The following is a 19,297-nucleotide window of genomic DNA, read 5'->3' on the forward strand; positions in this document are numbered from 1 at the left end:
AAAACCAGTATTTGATCAATAAATCAATAACTACTTGCTTTGAGTTGCTGAATTCTCAGTACAGTAGTTGTAGTCCTTGCCCCTAAAATATACATATCTTACTTGTCACCAACGTGCTATAATTTTGGAGAAAATTGCAAAAATAGGCACAAAATTGGACAGGGATGTAGTACCCCCTTAACTATTGAAAACATTAAAAGTTAGAAGCCGTATTAATTCAGATATTACATATTTCAGTTAGCACCAGAAAGACGTAACTCAGTACTTAAACTAAAGGAATTCTAAAGAATATCTAAAATTCCACTATTATTTATCATAATTGATATTTGTTATAATGAATAGGATACAACTTCCAGTTATAGGACTGTATTTGAGTTAAATCAGACACTTTAAATTATTAGTTATATATAGGTTGAGTTCGCAAAAATATTAAAACTGGTTTTTCTTGAGTTAAGGCTATCTGATTCTCAATCCTCGTTATTATTTAATTTATGTCAGAAAACATTCGTTAGAAGTTAAACATGATTGAGAAGTCAGAGGCCTCGGAAGAATTTTCATAAGTGGGGGGAGGGGGGAGGGGTAGGTGGTCATCAATATGAGGCCTTCTCAGAGGCATGAAACGCTGAGGGGGATTTGCGTGAGATGTGAAGCTCGCAAGCTTTTGCATGCATTTGACATGAAGTGTACCTTAAATCACGAATTATACCTTAAAATTATGAATTTTACATTAAAACTATGAATTATCTTTACCTTTAAATTATTAGGCCTCTAGGGTAGCCTACTCAGGGCAATCACTAAATGATTTATTTTGGTGCCGTCCTTCCCCGGCCCCGGTTCCGGAAGTAGAATGGAAATAGATTAAAAGAACGAATATTCTACCGAATTTAAAATAGGTAGCGGACCTAAGTATACAACCTTCGAACCGTGACACTGTAAATCCAATAATGTGTATAAGCTTACCACAGCTTTAAGGTAATAATGCATCTGAAAATGCAATCACTGCCGCTGTGATTTCATACGCAAAACCTATTATTCCGGCAAGTTACTGTTGGCCTGTTGCAACTGCAAATTATAAGTGACCACTTCCAGGTGAGTTTTGTCATGGTTATAATTTTATGGCAAATCATTAAAAATTGATATTTTTGATATTTAACAGTACTCGAAGTAAACTTTATAAATCTGATGATTTATACTTAAAGTGTATGTAGGTGGGATGAAAAGCCGACGATCAATTGAAAATTTGGACCTTTCGTATTGAATATATGGATTTTTTTTCCGCCAAAACACCAAAAAAAATTAGGTCTTTTTAGGAAAAAAATCCATATCTTCAATACGAAAGGTCAAAATTTTCAATTGACCGTCGGCTTTTCCTCCCAGCTACATACACTTTAAGAATATATCATTAGATTTATATAATTTACTTCGAGGACTGTTATATATCAAAATTTGAAAAATATCAAATTTTTATAATTTGTCATAAAATTTGTATTATATCGTGATTTTCAAAAATGAAAATTATTTGATATCAGAAAGACATGCTTCGTATTCAGAATGCAATTCGATAGGTCTGAGGTGCTCTCATGTCCCACAAATAATACTGTCGAAACGCAATAAACGCTCATTCTAGATCCCTTAAATCAGCGTCGCTGAATATCGTTCGAGACTAGCCAGTGGCAGTGCTCTCATTTTGTCTTCATTTTGTCAATTCAGTCGCCTGAATTCTAAACTGATCGAAATTAATTGATATGAGCTGCCGGTCTGTGTAAAACCCGAGGTGCAAAAATCAAGGGGGATAGGAGGACCAGTGGCGGTGCCATGAATTTTTTCGGGGGCATGGGGGAGGGGGCAAAGTGAATTTTCGTAATTGTGGGGTTTTACTGGCCGGGGGGGGGGGTAAGAGTTATGACTGGGGGTAAATAAAACCCCATTCCCCCGTGGCGCCGCCACTGAGGAGGGCTTTGTTTGGCAAAAACAAACGTAAAAAATTTGGGTGAAGCGATTTTGGCACCTGGGTCTAATTACTTTTCTAGCCTGAAAAGGTAAAACATTTTGTCTTTTCCTTTTTAAACCGCGTTTTTCGTTTACACGCATGCTTACAACTTCATACGTGAGTAGTCCCCGGACTATTATCTTTCATTATTTAGACGTATTTACCAGTCGTTTATCATGGGTTGGAAATGGCCGCTAATTCTTTCAGTCCTGGCAGTGGTTGCAGGTTTATATTTATCTGGCACATTCTCAGAGCCGCCTACCCCACCACCCTTGGGTGATGGTTGGTGGGGGAAAGGGGACCGAGAGAAGGCGCCTATGGTGAGTAGAAATCAAGGTGATGGGTGTGTACTAGTAGATCTTTGGCTTATTTAGGCTGGGGATGGTTTGGTACCTGTTTAAGCGATAATAACACATATATGTTACCATTAATTGCAAAATCGCATGTATTACGGTGCTCCATCATAGGCCACTGTGTTGTAATTTCCGTCTGTTGATAGACAGAAAATGCAAATGGCTATTCCATTAAAATACAATTAAATCGTTACTGTTTAATTATTTTCCCCCCAGAAACATGCTCTTATGTTGTATTTTGGCTCGTATTATGGCAAATCTGAAATCGTTTTGAAAAATTGTATCCCGTGTTGTGTTTGGTTTTTGCTCGCAAATTTTGAATTCTTAATTTTATATTTTATAAAAGTACAATGTATTTAAATTTGATGCGCTGTGTTGGTTATTTATTTTGAAATAATACATGGTTGTGTATGCTTATATATTTATGTATCCTATGTATTTAAATGTTTTGTTCAATTATTCTGATGTATTGTTATGTGACCCCTTGGCATCATGGAAGAACAGAGGATACCTTAAAACATCCACTGAATGATTAACCCAGGCAAAAGAAGAAATAAAATAAATAAAACGAACTAACCTCCACCTCATATCAAAAACAATGTAAATCACCCAGGAATAACGTTCATGTTATTACCATGATTACACTGTTGTGTACATGTTGTGGTGTTACTCGCATATATAGGTCGATGAATTGATTAGAAAGTTCTCCATCAGCATCAGCAACGACACCATCAATGATCTGAAGAAGAGACTACGGAATACCAGATATTTTGAAGGACTTGAAGGAGCAAAGTTTCACTATGGCGTCACACCTGAGTACATGCAAACTGTTGTCAAATATTGGTTGAACAAATACGAGTAAGTGAAATGTGTGTTTTCAGTCCCAAAAGAGAAAATGAAAAGTTCGATTAGAAAAATCTGTAGTATTTATTTTGCTTGGAACATTCTCTCTTTCTGTGATCTTCTTCCCCGTTTTTTTTTTTTTGCCGCAAACTTCCAGTTTTGCCAAACATAAATGACAAAGTTTGATGCAATAAAAAAAAAACCCGAAATGTAATGTTCTCATTTTGCCTCTCTAACAGACTGTAAAGAATATTTGATTGAAAATCTGCCCTCACAGATAAAAATGTGTCAGTTTTTCTTTATTAATGTTTCAGCTTCAAAGCTCAAGAGAAGTATTTTAACAAGTACAATCATTACCGTACTAACATAGAAGGACTTGATATACATTTTGTACATGTGAAGCCAACATTGAAGCCAGGACAGAAATCCAAACCTCTGCTTATGAGTCATGGTTGGCCTGGGTCAGTCTATGAATTCTACAAAGTAAGTTGATCAGTGACTAAAAACTGGTGAAAATGATATAATCGTATAAGGGAACCGTAACGTATATCCCTATCCCTAAATTCAGAAGGGCATGGGTAAAATTTTCAAGCGGTGACAAAGTCCTCTCTCTGCCCCGTGCTCGATACGTCACTAAACTAATGTTTGCTGCTGGGAGAGGTATCGTAAACTATTTATCTAAAAAAGTCTGCGGGGACAATATTTTCTAGAAATTTTCGCTTAAGGGCTGGGGTATGAACGTTTGGACAGTATTTATTTTGGGACATTAGAGCACATCAGACATATCGAATTGCATTCTGAATACGAAGAATGTCATTCTGATATAAAATAATTTTGATTTTTGAAATTCGCAATTTAATACACATTTTATGGCAAATCATTAAAATTGATATTTTTGATATTTAACAGTACTTGAAGTAAACTTTATAAATCTGATGATTTATACTTAAAGTGTATGTAGGTGGGATGAAAAGCCGACGATCAATTGAAGATATGGATTTTTTTTCCCAAAACACCAAAAAAAAATTAGGTCTTTTTGGAAAAAATCCATATCTTCAATATGAAAGGTCAAAATTTTCAATTGACCGTCGGCTTTTCCTCCCTGCTACATACACTTTAAGAATATATCATTAGATTTATATAATTTACTTCGAGGACTGTTATATATCAAAATTTGAAAAATATCAAATTTTTATAATTTGTCATAAAATTTGTATTATATTGTGATTTTTAAAAATGAAAATTATTTGCTATCAGAAAGACATGCTTCGTATTCAGAATGCAATTCGATAGGTCTGAGGTGCTCTCATGTCCCACAAAAAATACTGTCGAAACTCAATAAACGCTCATTTTGGATCCCTTAAGAGGAAAAACTTTTTTTTTTTTGAGAAAAAGGAGTTTCACTAAAAATGACGTCTATACTTCATGAGCTTGTTCAACAACAATGGCCTCAAAAAGAAACTTATAATTTTTCACAAGGTCATATCTTAAAATCCTCTCCATAAAATGAACAAAATTGCACACAGGATTACTTCAATACTCTACTCTAAACACATGTCAGTAACCAAGCAGTTGTCCAACTGACACAACAGCAAAATGTACTGACATGGAACACCTTTCTGGACCAAAATTCACATCCCAACAGATTTCTATTGTTTGGTTCCAACTATTCGCCTGTGAATATGGTCCCGGAAGTTGTTCCGTGTCAGTGCATTTTACTGTTGTGTCAGTTGGACAACTGCTTGGTTACTGACATGTGTTTAGAGTAGAGTATTGAAGTTATCCAGTGTGTAATTTGGTGTTCATGTACAGGCCAATAATTGGAACCCAACAAAAGAAATCTGTTGGGATGTGAAACTTGGTCCAGGAAGGTGTTCCATGTCAGTGCATTTTGCTGCTGTGTCAGTTGGACAACTGCTTGGTTACTGGCATGTGTTTAGAGTAGAGTATTGAAGTAATCCTGTGTGCAATTTTTGTTCATTTTTATGGAGAGGATTTTAAGATATGACCTTGTGAAAAAATATAAGTTTCTTTTTGAGGCCAGTTTAGATGGCATTTTGTTAAATTATTTTCCCTTTTTTTCAAAATTCCCTAAATCAATCTATACTTTATTAAGAAGAGTTTCTTTAATATCTATTTCTCTTTCAAGATGATTCTACAATTGATTAATTAAACTCTATTTTATGTTAGATACTCCCGTTATTAACGGACCCTGTAAACAATGGAGGCACCGCAGAAGACATATTTGAAGTTATTTGCCCGTCGATACCTGGATATGGGTATTCCGAAGCGTCTCACAAAACAGGTATTGAGATTATCGTAAATGTGAATCGTGAATATGTGTGTTAGTAGATTTTTTTTTACAAATAATGATGTCTAGTCGTGCTGGAAGACATGTCGATATATGTTGAAATCATCACAATGATGAGATTCACCGTTTTGGTTTAAAATTAATTTTCTTGGTCTAATAAAAAACAATATTAATAGTATTTTTTTCAGTAATGTCAGATGAAAACATAGTGCTTCGAGATACCTTTAAAAAAATCTTGGTGTTGAGATTAGGCATGAAATCGTGTCTTCTAGTGTAAGATTCTTGATTTGCTACTGATCTGAACTTTGCCCGTGAGTTTTTTTTTTGGGGGGGGGGGTAACCTTTTAGCCTTTCAAACTAATATAGTTCGCTAAAGAAAGAATTTTCCCAACTCTATAAAGCATATCGTATTATAGTTTTGTCAGAAAATGCAGAATATCCATTTAGGTTTTACCATTTTCCACCTGAGACTGCCAAAATGTCCAACTCAGTATTTTATTTCTAATACAAGCAGCAAAAATAATCGATATTTCTAATGTAGCATGTATAATCATCCATCCATTAGACGCGTCAATTTGAATACCAAAATGGGCGCACATGCATAGACAAAAATGAAATTGAAAAAAAAAATGATGTTTTTGTTTGCTATTGATTCTAAACACGCTCCTGAACAACATATCAAAAAAGGGCAAAAAAGGGGGTACTGGGGAAAAAGTTAATTTGCATATTCTCAATATGGCCGCTAATACAGGCCTCAAATTTCAAAATTTGGGGTATCTCAGAATCTTTCATCCAATTTGATGAAAATGGTCTCAAATCGTTTGTCTTGATACAGCTATACGAATTCTCCGTCAAATTCTCGCTAAAAACGTCAGATCAAAGTATATATATACTATTTGAATCCTTAAGACCAGAAGAATATAATATAATAGGTTTTAACCAAATCAGCACAATCTTGAATTTTGACCCCTGTTTAAACTTTGACTCTGTATTATGCTCAAGGGCACCTGGTAGATTCTTATTCTATACACCTCAGACACCAAAATAAAAGTAAAAACAAATGTTTGTCATACCCACATTTACACTCATTACGTTTCACTACATGGAGAGAATTAAACATTAGGTTTGTATCTGTCAATGAGTTGACCAGATCAGAAGGATGTATGACACACATGGGTCAATGAGATACACCTTTTGTGGTATTTGGTTCCCAGCAGGAAGTGAGTTTTGCCTGAGGCAATTTGTCGTTAGATGTTGATCCCTCACTACGAGAGTTATTACCATTACCATGTGGTAAGGAGGTGGGAAATGATCAAATCTCTCCAGGTAACAAAACGTAATGCTCACAATCAAGTACTAATCCATATTTCTTTTGTTTGTTTTTATGTCAAAATCTCAATTTTAGGAATGAATGCTCACGTCGTCGCCCGTATCTTCGGCAAATTGATGGCACGATTAGGGCATGATATATATTATGTCCAAGGAGGCGACTGGGGTTCAACCATTACGACATTTATGGGATTGCTACTACCCGAGTAAGTGTTTCTGGCCTTGTTATTTTATATTTGATCCAAGGGAAGTTTGATCTTAGAATAAAATGTAAACAAAATGTAGACCTGTGGAAAATCGTTCACAAACAAATTGTGGAAAATTATATTTGTCACCACAATGCACCTCGGGAAAACATATGTGGGAGGGGGTGGTCTTCGAAAAAAATTGTTTAAGGATGTGCCACGCAGACTTTGAGATGCTGAATATAAACCGAAAGGCGGGTCGGAAAATCAATGCTTGCAACACATTCCCACATGGCTATTTGTACTAAATCACAATGGTTTGTATTTGCAGACACGTCAAAGGATTACATATTAACATGGTGGTCGACGTAAACCCACCATTACAACTAATAATAGGGAGTTACTTCCCGTCACTGTTTCTACCAGCCAAAGATCATCACAGGGTTTGGCCCGTGATACCTAAGTTCTTGGAGGTGCTAATGGAGACTGGATATCTCCATATACAAGCTACCAAACCAGACACGATAGGTAACTAATGCTGGTTTCATACTTTCTGCCGCTTGCCGCTGAGCGGCATGACGCTTTATCATGCCGCTTGTACTTTTCTGCAAGCGGAGCGGCACACCCCTGAGCGGTAGCGGCATGACTCGGAAAGCCACTCTTGCCGCTCAGCATTGCTCCAAAATCGTATTTTGTTCTCAAACTTCAGAGCGGCACCGCTCCGAGTCGACTTGAATTCGACTCCCAGCGGTTCTGCCGCCGCGGCAAAGCTGTAGAGTGATCGATATATCGGCTTGCCGCTTGTCACCGCTACCGTTTCTGGTGCGACTGCGCAGTGAAGTAAAACCATCTTCAGAGCGGCAGGAAAGTATGAAACCAGCATTATAACATGTTGGTCATGTTGGTATAATTAGTGTTTTTTAATTTCAAAATGGAATTAACCATTACTGTCATAATTAGCTAACCATAGGCTTCAACATCCAAAGTCAAAGTTTTGAGATATTTTCTCAAAATATCAAGAGCCAGCTCAAAAGCCTCTGAACCAATACTAGGCTTTTGTGTACTCATTTAAATGCATTTGTCATGCTGATTCCAAATGTAACCCGAGGTTAGTCAAAAAAACCTTGAAATCATAAAATTCTGCCTAAAATGAAAAAGACAGGGAAACCTTGCTGTGGTTAAAAACAAAGATAAAAATACTCTCAACTATTTATTTTATAATGATTACTAACTTAATACATACTACAATCTATAATCTAAATGAAAGGCCTAATTGGATCCAGAAAAAATAATAAAACGTGCGCGCATCGATGCATCAGTAAACATCTGGACGCCTGGTCTGTCTCTGTCTTCGGAATATGAAGTCCCTATAAAGAGCCAACTCACGATTCAGGTACAGGAAGATGGGTTGTCCATTCACAATTCTGGATTTGATACAAAATCTCCTTCACAATAAATTGGTCAAGTTCAAGTTCTCAATATCAATAATCCGTTTAGTCAATAACAGATAAATCACAACCATGTCGATACTGTTGAGTGTTAATATGTCCATAGCATGGCTATATCGCCACATGGAGTGGGTTGTACTATAGCAATTCTGGTAGAGATGGCAAGATGAACATGATGAAGTTCCAATAATTAGGGACACAGGTTTTCAGCCATCAGAAGTTATAGCAATTTTTGTAATACAATATCAATCCAGGCATAAATTTATTAAATACGGTAGTTATCCGTATCGTGTTCCAGATACATTATGTGGTCCAAGTTGGTGATGATCTGACCATGTTGACCATGTGCTTGAAAATGTTATGTGGCAATGTAGGTAATTTGAAACCCAGGGTCACCTGGCTAACCCCTGACCCAATTGGGTCTTCATACCAGAGGGCAGCAAACCCAATTCATGTAGACCTTTGAGGTGGGGGCTACAATCTCCCCTCTCTACCAATGTGTTGTCCTCAACGCATTCAGCGCATTCCCAACATTGGTCCACATTGTATACAGACTGGGGTTTCCTAATGTGTCATACCCAAGTCTGGTGGGTGGTCGGCGCTCTCTGCTTGCATGGTATGGTGTCATCTCCCCTCTCAAACTCCTTGCTTCGTGGTTTGAGTGGCTCTGAGGGGGAAACATCCCATCTGTACAAATGGGAGTCGGCTGAGATGTTATGGGAGCTGTCTCCATTGGTGACATTGGATGATCATCCATTTCATTATCTGAGGTATGTGCCTCAGGGGTGTCTGCTGGAGGAGATTCACCATCTTCGACTGCAGTAGGGTTACTCCCTGATGGGGTTACACTTTCAGAGTCCTCTTCATCAAGTGGGGCTATCTCACTTGTGGGATCTACATTTTCAGGTTCACCAAGTGATGCAGTTAATTGCTTATCACTTCCTTCCTCAATTCCATTCAAATCAAAGGATGTTAACCCTCGGATTAGTGTCTTTGGAGTGTACTCCTGAGCATCAGGGCGAAGTAGTCTTGATGCGGACGGGTAACAATGTAAATTCGGTGTCTGACTGTTGGAGATATCATGTAAATCGTCTCCTTCTATGGGATGATCGACAGATTCTGGTTCTGATAATAGATCATCAGAGCTCCCTGCTTGTGCACCATCTGAGCTTTTAATTTCCTCTTCATTGGGGTCATTTGCCTCCCTTGAGTGCTCTGAAGTAGATGATCTGGCATCTGCAGATATGTCATCGCCAGCATGATGACCGCTATCACCATGATCAGCACTGACGTCTTCCCATAAGTTATTATCCCACAGGTCAGATTGAGGCGAAGGACTGTCTTGCTTCGTAGGATGGTCTTCTTGCGACTGGTCTTCTTGGAACCTGGTATTTGGTACCGACGGAACATTATCTGGTCGCAATGATGAGAGATCCTGTAGTTTGCTATGATCGCTATCGTTAGATGCTAGATCACTTGTCAAATTCACATGATGGGGTACCTGCAGCTCGAAGTTGTCACTGTCGTCAGAATCCTCATCGGCTTCACTTGGGAGAGGACCTCGTAGCTGCTTTACGGTTTGGGATCGAGTTCGTGGTGGGGCTTGCTTTGGAGCTTTCTGCTGGATTGGTTCAGTTGGATTCAAGTAGTCGATGGGCATCAACATGTTACGGTGCAGGGTTTTACGTGGGCTGCCTCCACTTTCTGGTATTACGACGTATACTGGAAGGTCTTGATACTTTTCCACTATGGTATACGGATTTGGATCCCATCTGTCTGCCAGCTTGTGCTTGCCTTTGAGGCCAACCATTCTGACCAGAACTCGATCCCCTGGATGTAGCTCTGACTTCTTGATCGCAACCTTGCCGTCATATCGCCTCTTGTTGGCGGCAGCATGCTTATCAGCTTCAGCCGTGGCTGTTTCATAGGCTTTCTGAAGCTCAGCACGAAGTCCTTTGACATATTTGCTATGGTTGGAGTTGGAATACCCATCTGGACTGGTACCAAAGCTAATATCTGCTGGTAACCTGGCTTCTCTCCCAAACATGAGGTAATAGGGTGAGAAGCATGTACTGTCATGTCTGGTGCAGTTGTAGGCATGGACTAAAGTAGCCGTGTGCTTGCTCCAGTGGGTCTTCTGATCAACCTCAAGGGTCCCCAACATATTTAGCAATGTCCTGTTGAAACGCTCTGGCTGTGGGTCTCCTTGAGGGTGGTATGGGGTGGTGTGAGACTTCTTCACGCCCAACAAGGAAGTGAGTTCCTTGATGACCTTGCTTTCAAACTCAGGGCCTTGGTCGGAATGTAAGCGTTTGGGAAGTCCGTAATGCCTGAAATATTGCTCCCAGAGCACCTTCGCCACGGTGTGGGCTGTCTGATCTCTAGTAGGAAATGCTTGAGCGTAACGAGTGAAATGGTCAGTCACCACTAGGATGGATCTCATGTTTGATTTATCCGTTTCGAGAGACAGAAAGTCCATGCAAACAAGCTCCATTGGGCTGCTTGTTTTAATGTGCTCCAAGGGGGCAGCATGTTTTGGAAGTACTTTTCTTGCTAGGCACCTCCCACAATGCTTGACCCATTCTTCAATCTGAGATGCCATCTTCGGCCAATAGAAACGATCTCGGGCCAATGCGATGGTCCTCTCCATTCCAAGGTGACCAAGATCGTTATGTAGTGATCTGATCGCCTTTTCTTGGAGGCTGCGAGGAAGGATCAACTGGCGATGCTCCTTTCCATCGTCTGGTTTCGTGGTACATCGATAAAGCAAACCATCTGAGACTTTCAGCTTGGTAAATTCACGAAGGAGGATTCTCAATTCAGCTGGATCGTCAGGGTCGATGGATGGACGGCAATGCGTCAGGACAGCGTCCCCCACCTTCTTGATTATTGGGTCTTCAAGCTGCTCCTTGCGAATGTTGAGGGAATCCATGCTCTGACCTAGACCAATCTTGCGTGGATCACTATATTCGATGGGGATTCCTGCTGCACCAATGCCCATGGAGTACGCCAATGGTGTAAATCTACCCTCGTCCTCATCGCTTAGATTAGTATCAGTAGATGCCCCTGTCTGGTGATTCTGGAAGATTGCATCCAATACCTCCCTGGGGTATACCTTTGGGTGGCAGAGCCTAGATTCCAGTTGAATACATTTCTCTGTCTGGTCTAGCAAGTCTGAATCATGTTCTTCATGGATTGGTCGGCGTGACAAAGCATCTGCATCCTGATTAGTGCTGCCAGGCTTATAATGAATGGTGAAATCGAAAGAAGCCAGTGCCGCCAGCCACCTGTGTCCAGTTGCATCCAACTTTGCACTCGTCAATACATATGTGAGGGGGTTGTTATCTGTTAGAACTTTAGTGCCGGAAGCATGATATAGGTAGTCCTTGAAGCGGTCGGTGACAGCCCACTTGAAGGCTAAAAATTCAAGCTTGTGCGCCGGATAATTTCTCTCACTCTGTATGAGCGTTTTGCTGGCATATGCCACTGGTCGTAGCTTTCCTTCAAGATTTTGACACAGCACCGCTCCTAGTCCCTCTCTACAGGCATCAACATGCAAGACAAACGGCTTTGTTACGTCTGCATATGCCAGGACCGGTGCTGTGGTCATCTTCTGTTTAAGGGTGACAAAGGCATGCTCACATTCTTCCGTCCAAAGGTTTTGGAATGGCCCGATGACTTTCTTCACTGGTGCCGGTGTCCTCTTGTACCGTTTGCCGCGTTTACGAGTATAGCCAAACTGGCTGGTCAACGCATGTAAGGGTCCAGCTATCTTGGAATATCCTTCGATGAAGCGGCGGTAGTACCCGGTCAATCCAAGAAAGCTTCGCAATTCTTTGGCACTAGTGGGACGAGGCCAGTTGGCTACCGTGGACACCTTCTCTGGATCAGTTTCAATTCCGGCTTCACTGACAATATGGCCAAGGTACTTGACTGACTTGCAAAACAAGTGGCACTTCTCGGGGGACACTTCAACCCGGAGGTCTGCAACCGGTCCATGACTTTAAGAAGTCTGACCTCCATCTCTTCCGGTGTTTTGGCGAAGACGATGATGTCATCCATATATACCAGGACTTCAAGGAAATTCAACCCAGACATGCAGGACTCCATGAGCCTTTGAAATGTAGCTGGGGCTCCTTTTATCCCTTGGGGCATGCGCTGGAATTCATAAAATCCAAGAGGGCATGTGAAAGCAGTCTTCTCCATATCTTCTTTCTTCATTGGTATCTGGTAAAATCCAGATTTCAGGTCAATCACCGAAAACCAGGAACAACCGGCTAAAGAGTCTACTGCATCTTGGATCAGAGGGACTGTGTACTGGTCCGGTATACTCCGGGAGTTCAGAATTCTATAATCGACGCACAGTCTAAGGGAACCATTCTTCTTGCGCACCAACACAATTGGAGATGCATACCGGCTCCTTGACTCCTTGATTATTCCATGTTCCAATAGCTCTTGGAGGTGATCTCTAAGGTCCTTCAGGTCTGATGGGGGAACTCGACGAGTCCTCTCTCTGAAGGGTGTGTCATCGCTGAGGTTGATCTCGTGTGTTGCTTGAGAGGTACAACCTAGATCCCACTCATGCATTGCAAAAACTTTTGCTCTCGACTTCAGCTTTTCCATTACTTGGTCCTTCAAGCTTTGGGAGATAGGACCCCACTGGATAGGTAGATCTTCTAGTCTCTTGGTTTCTTGACTGGAGGTGGTGGTCGCTTGGGTAGCATTACATGATGCGCTGACTTCAGGGGTGCCATTATCTGTGTCTATGCAGCTTACACCTTCAGGTAGCAAGACCTGTGCTATGGGAACATTGGCTGGCAGTCGGACGTCTTGGCTGGAGCTATTAAGAATTTCTACTGGGATCTTGCAGGTTGACGTCCCTTTGACATCGGTGATGTGCACCAGCGGTATTAGTCCTGGTCGCGAAGGGCTTCTCAGGGCCTCAACCATCACGGTTTCAGCTCGGTTAAGCTTGTTGCGAAATACGCCCTGAACTTTCTTTGTAGTCCCAGCGGGGATTATCACCGGAGTCTTTAGCCGAATCACTCCTATTTTTCCCTCAGGACCCAAGCGCTGGTCTTTATCAGCTGTTTGGTAGATGGTGCAGCACCTAGCATCAATAGGTAGCTTCTTAAGGTATTTCTCCCCTGCAGCATCTCTGCATGCCTTGCGGCAATTGCGGAACAATCCTGTGTTTGTCCCAATTAGGACTTGTGGATCGGTGGACGAAACATCTGGAGTAATGAGGGCCAAGGCGGGGAAGCTCTTATCTGTCCCAGCGAAGGTGGCTTCTAGCCCCAAATTCACTTGTGTCCACCCAAGGTATGGGAGTTGACCTCCGCCTGCATGCTTTAACACTAGGTCTGTTAGGGGGTATATCTCACGTCCCAATGTCTCAAAAGTGCTTTTCCGGATGATGGTAACTTGTGAACAGCTATCAAGATAGCAAGGTAGGCGTTTCCCATCAATGTAGCATATATCGGTGGTGCTGTCGCCTACTAATCCTTCTGGGACATCGGAATGTGAGTGTGATGGCATGGTGAGTTGCACTGAAGGTACTGGGGCTAGTCTTGTTTCTTTGGCACCTGATTGCCCCTCTTCTGGTGCCATTGGCCTTTTCCCTGGTGTAAGAACCTGATGAACTTCTTGTTGACTGCGGTTGGATTTGCGGGTTCTTGACATCGCTTGCTCATATGTCCATCCTCGCCACACCTGTAGCAGAAACCTGGCCGATCTTCTTTGGCTGTCGGGCGGTATTCCTTGTGTGCTGGAGCTGGAGCTGGAGATTCGTCCTGGCTGCGGACTCCTGCTTCCTTCCCTCCTATGAGTAGCCTCTCCAGTCTTTTGATTCTTTCTTCTAATAGTGTATCCTCCCCAACAGTCATATCCGTACTTGCACCTACAACATTCATCTGGGCACTTCGCCCCTGGGCTTTAGCCAGCTTGGCCTTACTATCTCTTCGCTGTTGCTCTTCTTCTTGTTTTCTTACCAGGCCTAGAAGTGTCAGGTATGTGGGTGGGTTTGCCTGCCTCTCTCTGAGATTTAGGTCTACGGTGAGCAGATGATCAAATATCAGCCCCTTCACAAACTGACTCAGCAACAGATGGTTACCACGATCTTCAGGGGCACCTTCCTTGCGGATAACCCGCCTCAGGGTGCGCTGGAGGCGGGTCAAGAAGCCGGATGGCTGCTCCCCGTTGTTTTGATGGAGGTTGCAGAATCTAACAAACAGCTCCTCGCCCGTCTCCATGCTGCCATAGGCAAGCTCAAGTGTGTCCATGTAGTCTGCAGATGTAGCATTGGGCTGCTCCCGTTTCAAATCGTCGACTACCTCCGCCGCAGGAGGAGAAAGAGCCTCTCTAATGCGCCTTCGCTTCTCGGATTCTGGCACCATAACGCCCCACTCATCTAACTGGCCCTTGACCTTAGTGGCCCAAGTATCAAAGTCATCTCCATCTTGATCTAGGCTCTTTGCTCCTGAAAAAGTCTTAAACTTCCTGTAGCGATTCGATATGGAGAGGCCTGCTAGAGTATTAAGTGCTAGGCTATCGGCAGGTGTAGAGTCAGTAGGTGTTGATGTAGAATTCTGCTTCTTTTTCTCTGTCTTCTTTGATGTGGTAGGAGAAGAGGTGTCCGGTGCTAGCTTGACGACCTGGAAATCCAGTATGGCTCCCTCTGCTTCGATCTGCACCTTCGCGGGCAGTGTTAAGTCTGCGATGGATACCGCCATGCGAGCTAAAATGAGGGTCTTAACCCAGCCGTACTGGTCCTCTTCTTCCCGTCTTTGAACATCCTCTATTGGTAACGTCCCACAGAGTCGATGGCCGATTTCTTTAGTTGTCATGTTAGTTTTTCTGCTGACAAGCAGGACGCAGCGGCCTGAGGGAAATTTCTCCATCTTGCACCAGTCTAGGGCGTATCCTACAAAATCAGGCATGGTGGTTGAATGATATTATTTGACTCCAATCGCAATAATCTCTGTGTTGGCTCTTTATAGACAAGATCTAATGGATCCTTTTGAACTTCAAATGATTAAAGTCTTACAAAATTTAATTAATTAATATTACTTTAAATTAGCTTGTTTATTTAGGTATGTTTGATTAGTTTGGAATGCTTTATTTAGGCAATTTTTTTATTTTATTATTATTTATTTATAGTTGAGGTGAAAGAATTATTTAATTACAACTTTATTTAATAATTTAATTATACCACAACAAAGGGCTCCCGGACGAGCCCCCAATTTGTAACCCGAGGTTAGTCAAAAAAAACCTTGAAATCATAAAATTCTGCCTAAAATGAAAAAGACAGGGAAACCTTGCTGTGGTTAAAAACAAAGATAAAAATACTCTCAACTATTTATTTTATAATGATTACTAACTTAATACATACTACAATCTATAATCTAAATGAAAGGCCTAATTGGATCCAGAAAAAATAATAAAACGTGCGCGCATCGATGCATCAGTAAACATCTGGACGCCTGGTCTGTCTCTGTCTTCGGAATATGAAGTCCCCTATAAAGAGCCAACTCACGATTCAGGTACAGGAAGATGGGTTGTCCATTCACAATTCTGGATTTGATACAAAATCTCCTTCACAATAAATTGGTCAAGTTCAAGTTCTCAATATCAATAATCCGTTTAGTCAATAACAGATAAATCACAACCATGTCGATACTGTTGAGTGTTAATATGTCCATAGCATGGCTATATCGCCACATGGAGTGGGTTGTACTATAGCAATTCTGGTAGAGATGGCAAGATGAACATGATGAAGTTCCAATAATTAGGGACACAGGTTTTCAGCCATCAGAAGTTATAGCAATTTTTTATAATACAATATCAATCCAGGCATAAATCTATTAAATACGGTAGTTATCCGTATCGTGTTCCAGATACATTATGTGGTCCAAGTTGGTGATGATCTGACCATGTTGACCATGTGCTTGAAAATGTTATGTGGCAATGTAGGTAATTTGAAACCCAGGGTCACCTGGCTAACCCCTGACCCAATTGGGTCTTCATACCAGAGGGCAGCAAACCCAATTCATGTAGACCTTTGAGGTGGGGGCTACACAAATATGTCATAAAAATGTACAACTCTGAAATGTTTGAAAAAAATTGTGAACTTGTCCTCTGCAGTCGACACCCGCGTAGAGAGAGAGAGAGAGAGAGTTAATACAGCTTTGCAACGTAAACGAGTGGATAACGTCGAATTTAAATTGTTTTTGTTTCTGTTTAAAATTCAGGCCATTCTCTAACGGATTCGCCTGTTGGTCTGGCAGCATATATTTTAGAGAAATTTTCTAATGTATCTCGTCTGGACTCGGAAGATGGCGGATTAAATGATGAATGGCTGCTGGATGATCTACTGAATAACGTAATGGTGTACTGGGTGAATGGAAATATGGCCTCAGCGATGAGGTTTTATAAGGAAAATATGCCGCTTTCTGTTGACGATATTAACAAGTAAGATAATATTATAGTAATGTCATGGTAATATTTTAAAACCAATTAGAAAACTGAATATCTAATACACACTATTCCATGATGGGGGCACTCAAATTTTATTTTGGAGGTATGTGCTTGCCGTTCAAATTTTCAGTTATATACAATATATTAATTGGAATTATAAATTCGTGAGAGACCACTGGAAGCTGCCATTACGACAGAGCACCAGTATGTTGGGTATCCCTGACAAAGTGGGTGGTCTTCTTGTACTTTTGAATGGTAAGGCAGCTGTTGACCTAAGTAAGTTTGTATACAGTGAATGCGTATCTAGGTACTTTTGCTCATATGATGTTGTTGTGTAATCCTTGCGCCCATGGTGAATTTATAAAAAGCTCTTGTGAACTCCCTTCCGACATTGGTATCAATTTGCATGATCCGGTCAGTCATTGGTCACTACCATTTTCAACCAGGGTTTAAGCCCGACAATCTGTGACTTGAAATAATTTGCTAACACATGATCACAATGATGGATACGATGGTTTATTATTTTATATCGAGATAACAACACTGCGTCTTAACTGACACAAATATCCTGTCATTTCAGATGCCAAATTAAAGTGCCGTCTGGGATTGCTGACTTTCCCGGTGAGATGTTGAACCAGCCTGAGACGTGGGCCCGATACAAGTACATCAACTTACTTCAGTACAACAGCATGCCACGAGGAGGACATTTTGCGGCTCTAGAGGAACCTCAACTATTGGCTGAAGACATAAGAATATTTGTTAGAAAAGTAGAGACACTTTATAAATAACAATAAACATTAGACATAGCTATGGACTAATACCACGAACACAGCCATACTGTGATTTCTTAAAGCCTTAATGTGCGATCTTTTTAAATTTTAGATTTTTCTTTTTTTCTTCCAAAATGATAATAATTTTTGTTATGCAATCATTATGAAAGTTCCCAAGACATTTGGACGCGAAAAAAATTGGAAATTTGCAAAGAAACAACATCATAAACTTCACCTCTATCACTCGAAATATCTCGCACTTTTTGGATTACGGCGGCGAGTGCGGCCTCAGAAATAGTCTCCTACGCAGCCAGTTTGGTTATGCTCCCTCCACATGTATAGAACAACATCTATGCGTTGTGCCTGTGCGTAGAGCACTATAAATCAGAGCGCGCCTTTTAAATTATAGTTAAGTATGGAAATGTATTCTTTCTTTACAGATTAGTAATTTGATTTATTTGTGATTATGATGTTATAGGGTAAGCAAGAAATGGCATCATATTATCAAAAACCACGCCTGGTCGGTCATCGACTTCAGAGACAAAGGTCCGAACAAAAAGGTTCAAAGTTCCGAAAGACAATATAGGCGGTTTGTATCAAAAAGTGACCCAACAATTTTTGAGTACAGAGAGTGTGGCAATGAATGGCAATTTCCAACGAACCAAGTGTTGACGTTCCTGGATCGTTATGCCGGTAAAAGCTTGAAAGCGATTTATCTAACTGTATTACTAAGTGATGAGATCGTGACTCTTCTACGCGTTAATTGTCCTAATATAAAGACATTGGGATTAAAACATTCCGACAGAATACTGTATTTACCGAAACTGCAACGATTGGATCTGACAAACTCGAAGAATTATTATCACCGTCATTCTGACCGAATTTTTCCATGGTTTGAAAAGTGTCATCGTTTGCAAAACATAACGCTTCGTGGTTTCAGCCAAATATCTTTCGCAGAGATGAAGAAATTGTCAGAAATGACAAGTTTGCGTCAGCTAGAATTAGTATCATGTTCTTTCATATCTAGCCAGACTGCTGAGAAGATATTGTCCTCCATTATAGCGTCTTTGACATCAATATCATGCTTTAAACTTATCGGTAGATGTCCATATTCAAGGTGTCTTCCAATCGGTCATATCAATATTGATTATTGTTTTCAATATATCGCTCAATGGACACATCTAAAAATATTGACATTGAAATCGGTGGTGTACACAGAGGAAGCATTTGAGACAATGATACCCGGACTACTAAATCTAGAAACACTTGCATTAACAGGACAATCCGTGACGTCATCAGTGGTGAATCTGATCGGGATTCATCTTAAGAAACTGAAATCATTGGTATTGACCCTAGGAAGTGTAGCTAGCAAGTCATTGGCATCATGTACATTTTGTTACGAGACCGATCACCAGCTGTGGGTGTGCTCACTACCACGATATTCATGTGAAAGTTTACAATCACTGTTAAACCACCCCATGCTTATAAACATTGAGCTCCATCAATCATATAATGAAAAATATTGGGTTGAGAAAGTATATGGCGTATTAACCACACTTCCTAGGATCAGAAATGTAAAAATGTCAGTAATTG

General features: G+C 40.7%; 1 protein-coding gene across 2 annotated transcripts; it reads left to right on the forward strand.

Moving 5' to 3' along the window:
- The first annotated feature begins 696 nt into the window (after positions 1-696).
- Positions 697-17,986, forward strand: LOC140162633 (epoxide hydrolase 1-like). 2 transcript variants are annotated; one of them, XM_072185909.1, is made up of 9 exons: positions 697-1,089; positions 2,145-2,310; positions 3,026-3,201; positions 3,501-3,669; positions 5,377-5,491; positions 6,903-7,032; positions 7,343-7,539; positions 16,709-16,928; positions 17,515-17,986. In XM_072185909.1, the coding sequence occupies exons 2-9, from the start codon at positions 2,167-2,169 to the stop codon at positions 17,720-17,722; spliced, it is 1,359 nt and encodes a 452-aa protein (XP_072042010.1). In that variant the 5' UTR covers positions 697-1,089; positions 2,145-2,166; the 3' UTR covers positions 17,723-17,986. The 2 variants fall into 2 exon arrangements, with proteins under 2 accessions (XP_072042010.1, XP_072042011.1); XM_072185910.1 differs by lacking the exon at positions 2,145-2,310 and having other exon boundaries at positions 698-1,089.
- Positions 17,987-19,297: the final 1,311 nt, after the last annotated feature.

This window comes from Amphiura filiformis, chromosome 10, assembly GCF_039555335.1.
Source record: "Amphiura filiformis chromosome 10, Afil_fr2py, whole genome shotgun sequence".
Classification (NCBI taxonomy): Eukaryota; Metazoa; Echinodermata; class Ophiuroidea; order Amphilepidida; family Amphiuridae; genus Amphiura; species Amphiura filiformis.

Excerpts from the sequence above, each read along its gene's own strand:
- LOC140162633 (XM_072185909.1), top strand. The coding sequence starts at position 2,167 with ATGGGTTGGAAATGGCCGCTAATTCTTTCAGTCCTGGCAGTGGTTGCA. Across the intron at positions 3,202-3,500 it reads TATTGGTTGAACAAATACGA|CTTCAAAGCTCAAGAGAAGT; the intron begins GTAAGTGAAATG and ends TTAATGTTTCAG. Across the intron at positions 7,540-16,708 it reads TACCAAACCAGACACGATAG|GCCATTCTCTAACGGATTCG; the intron begins GTAACTAATGCT and ends TTTAAAATTCAG.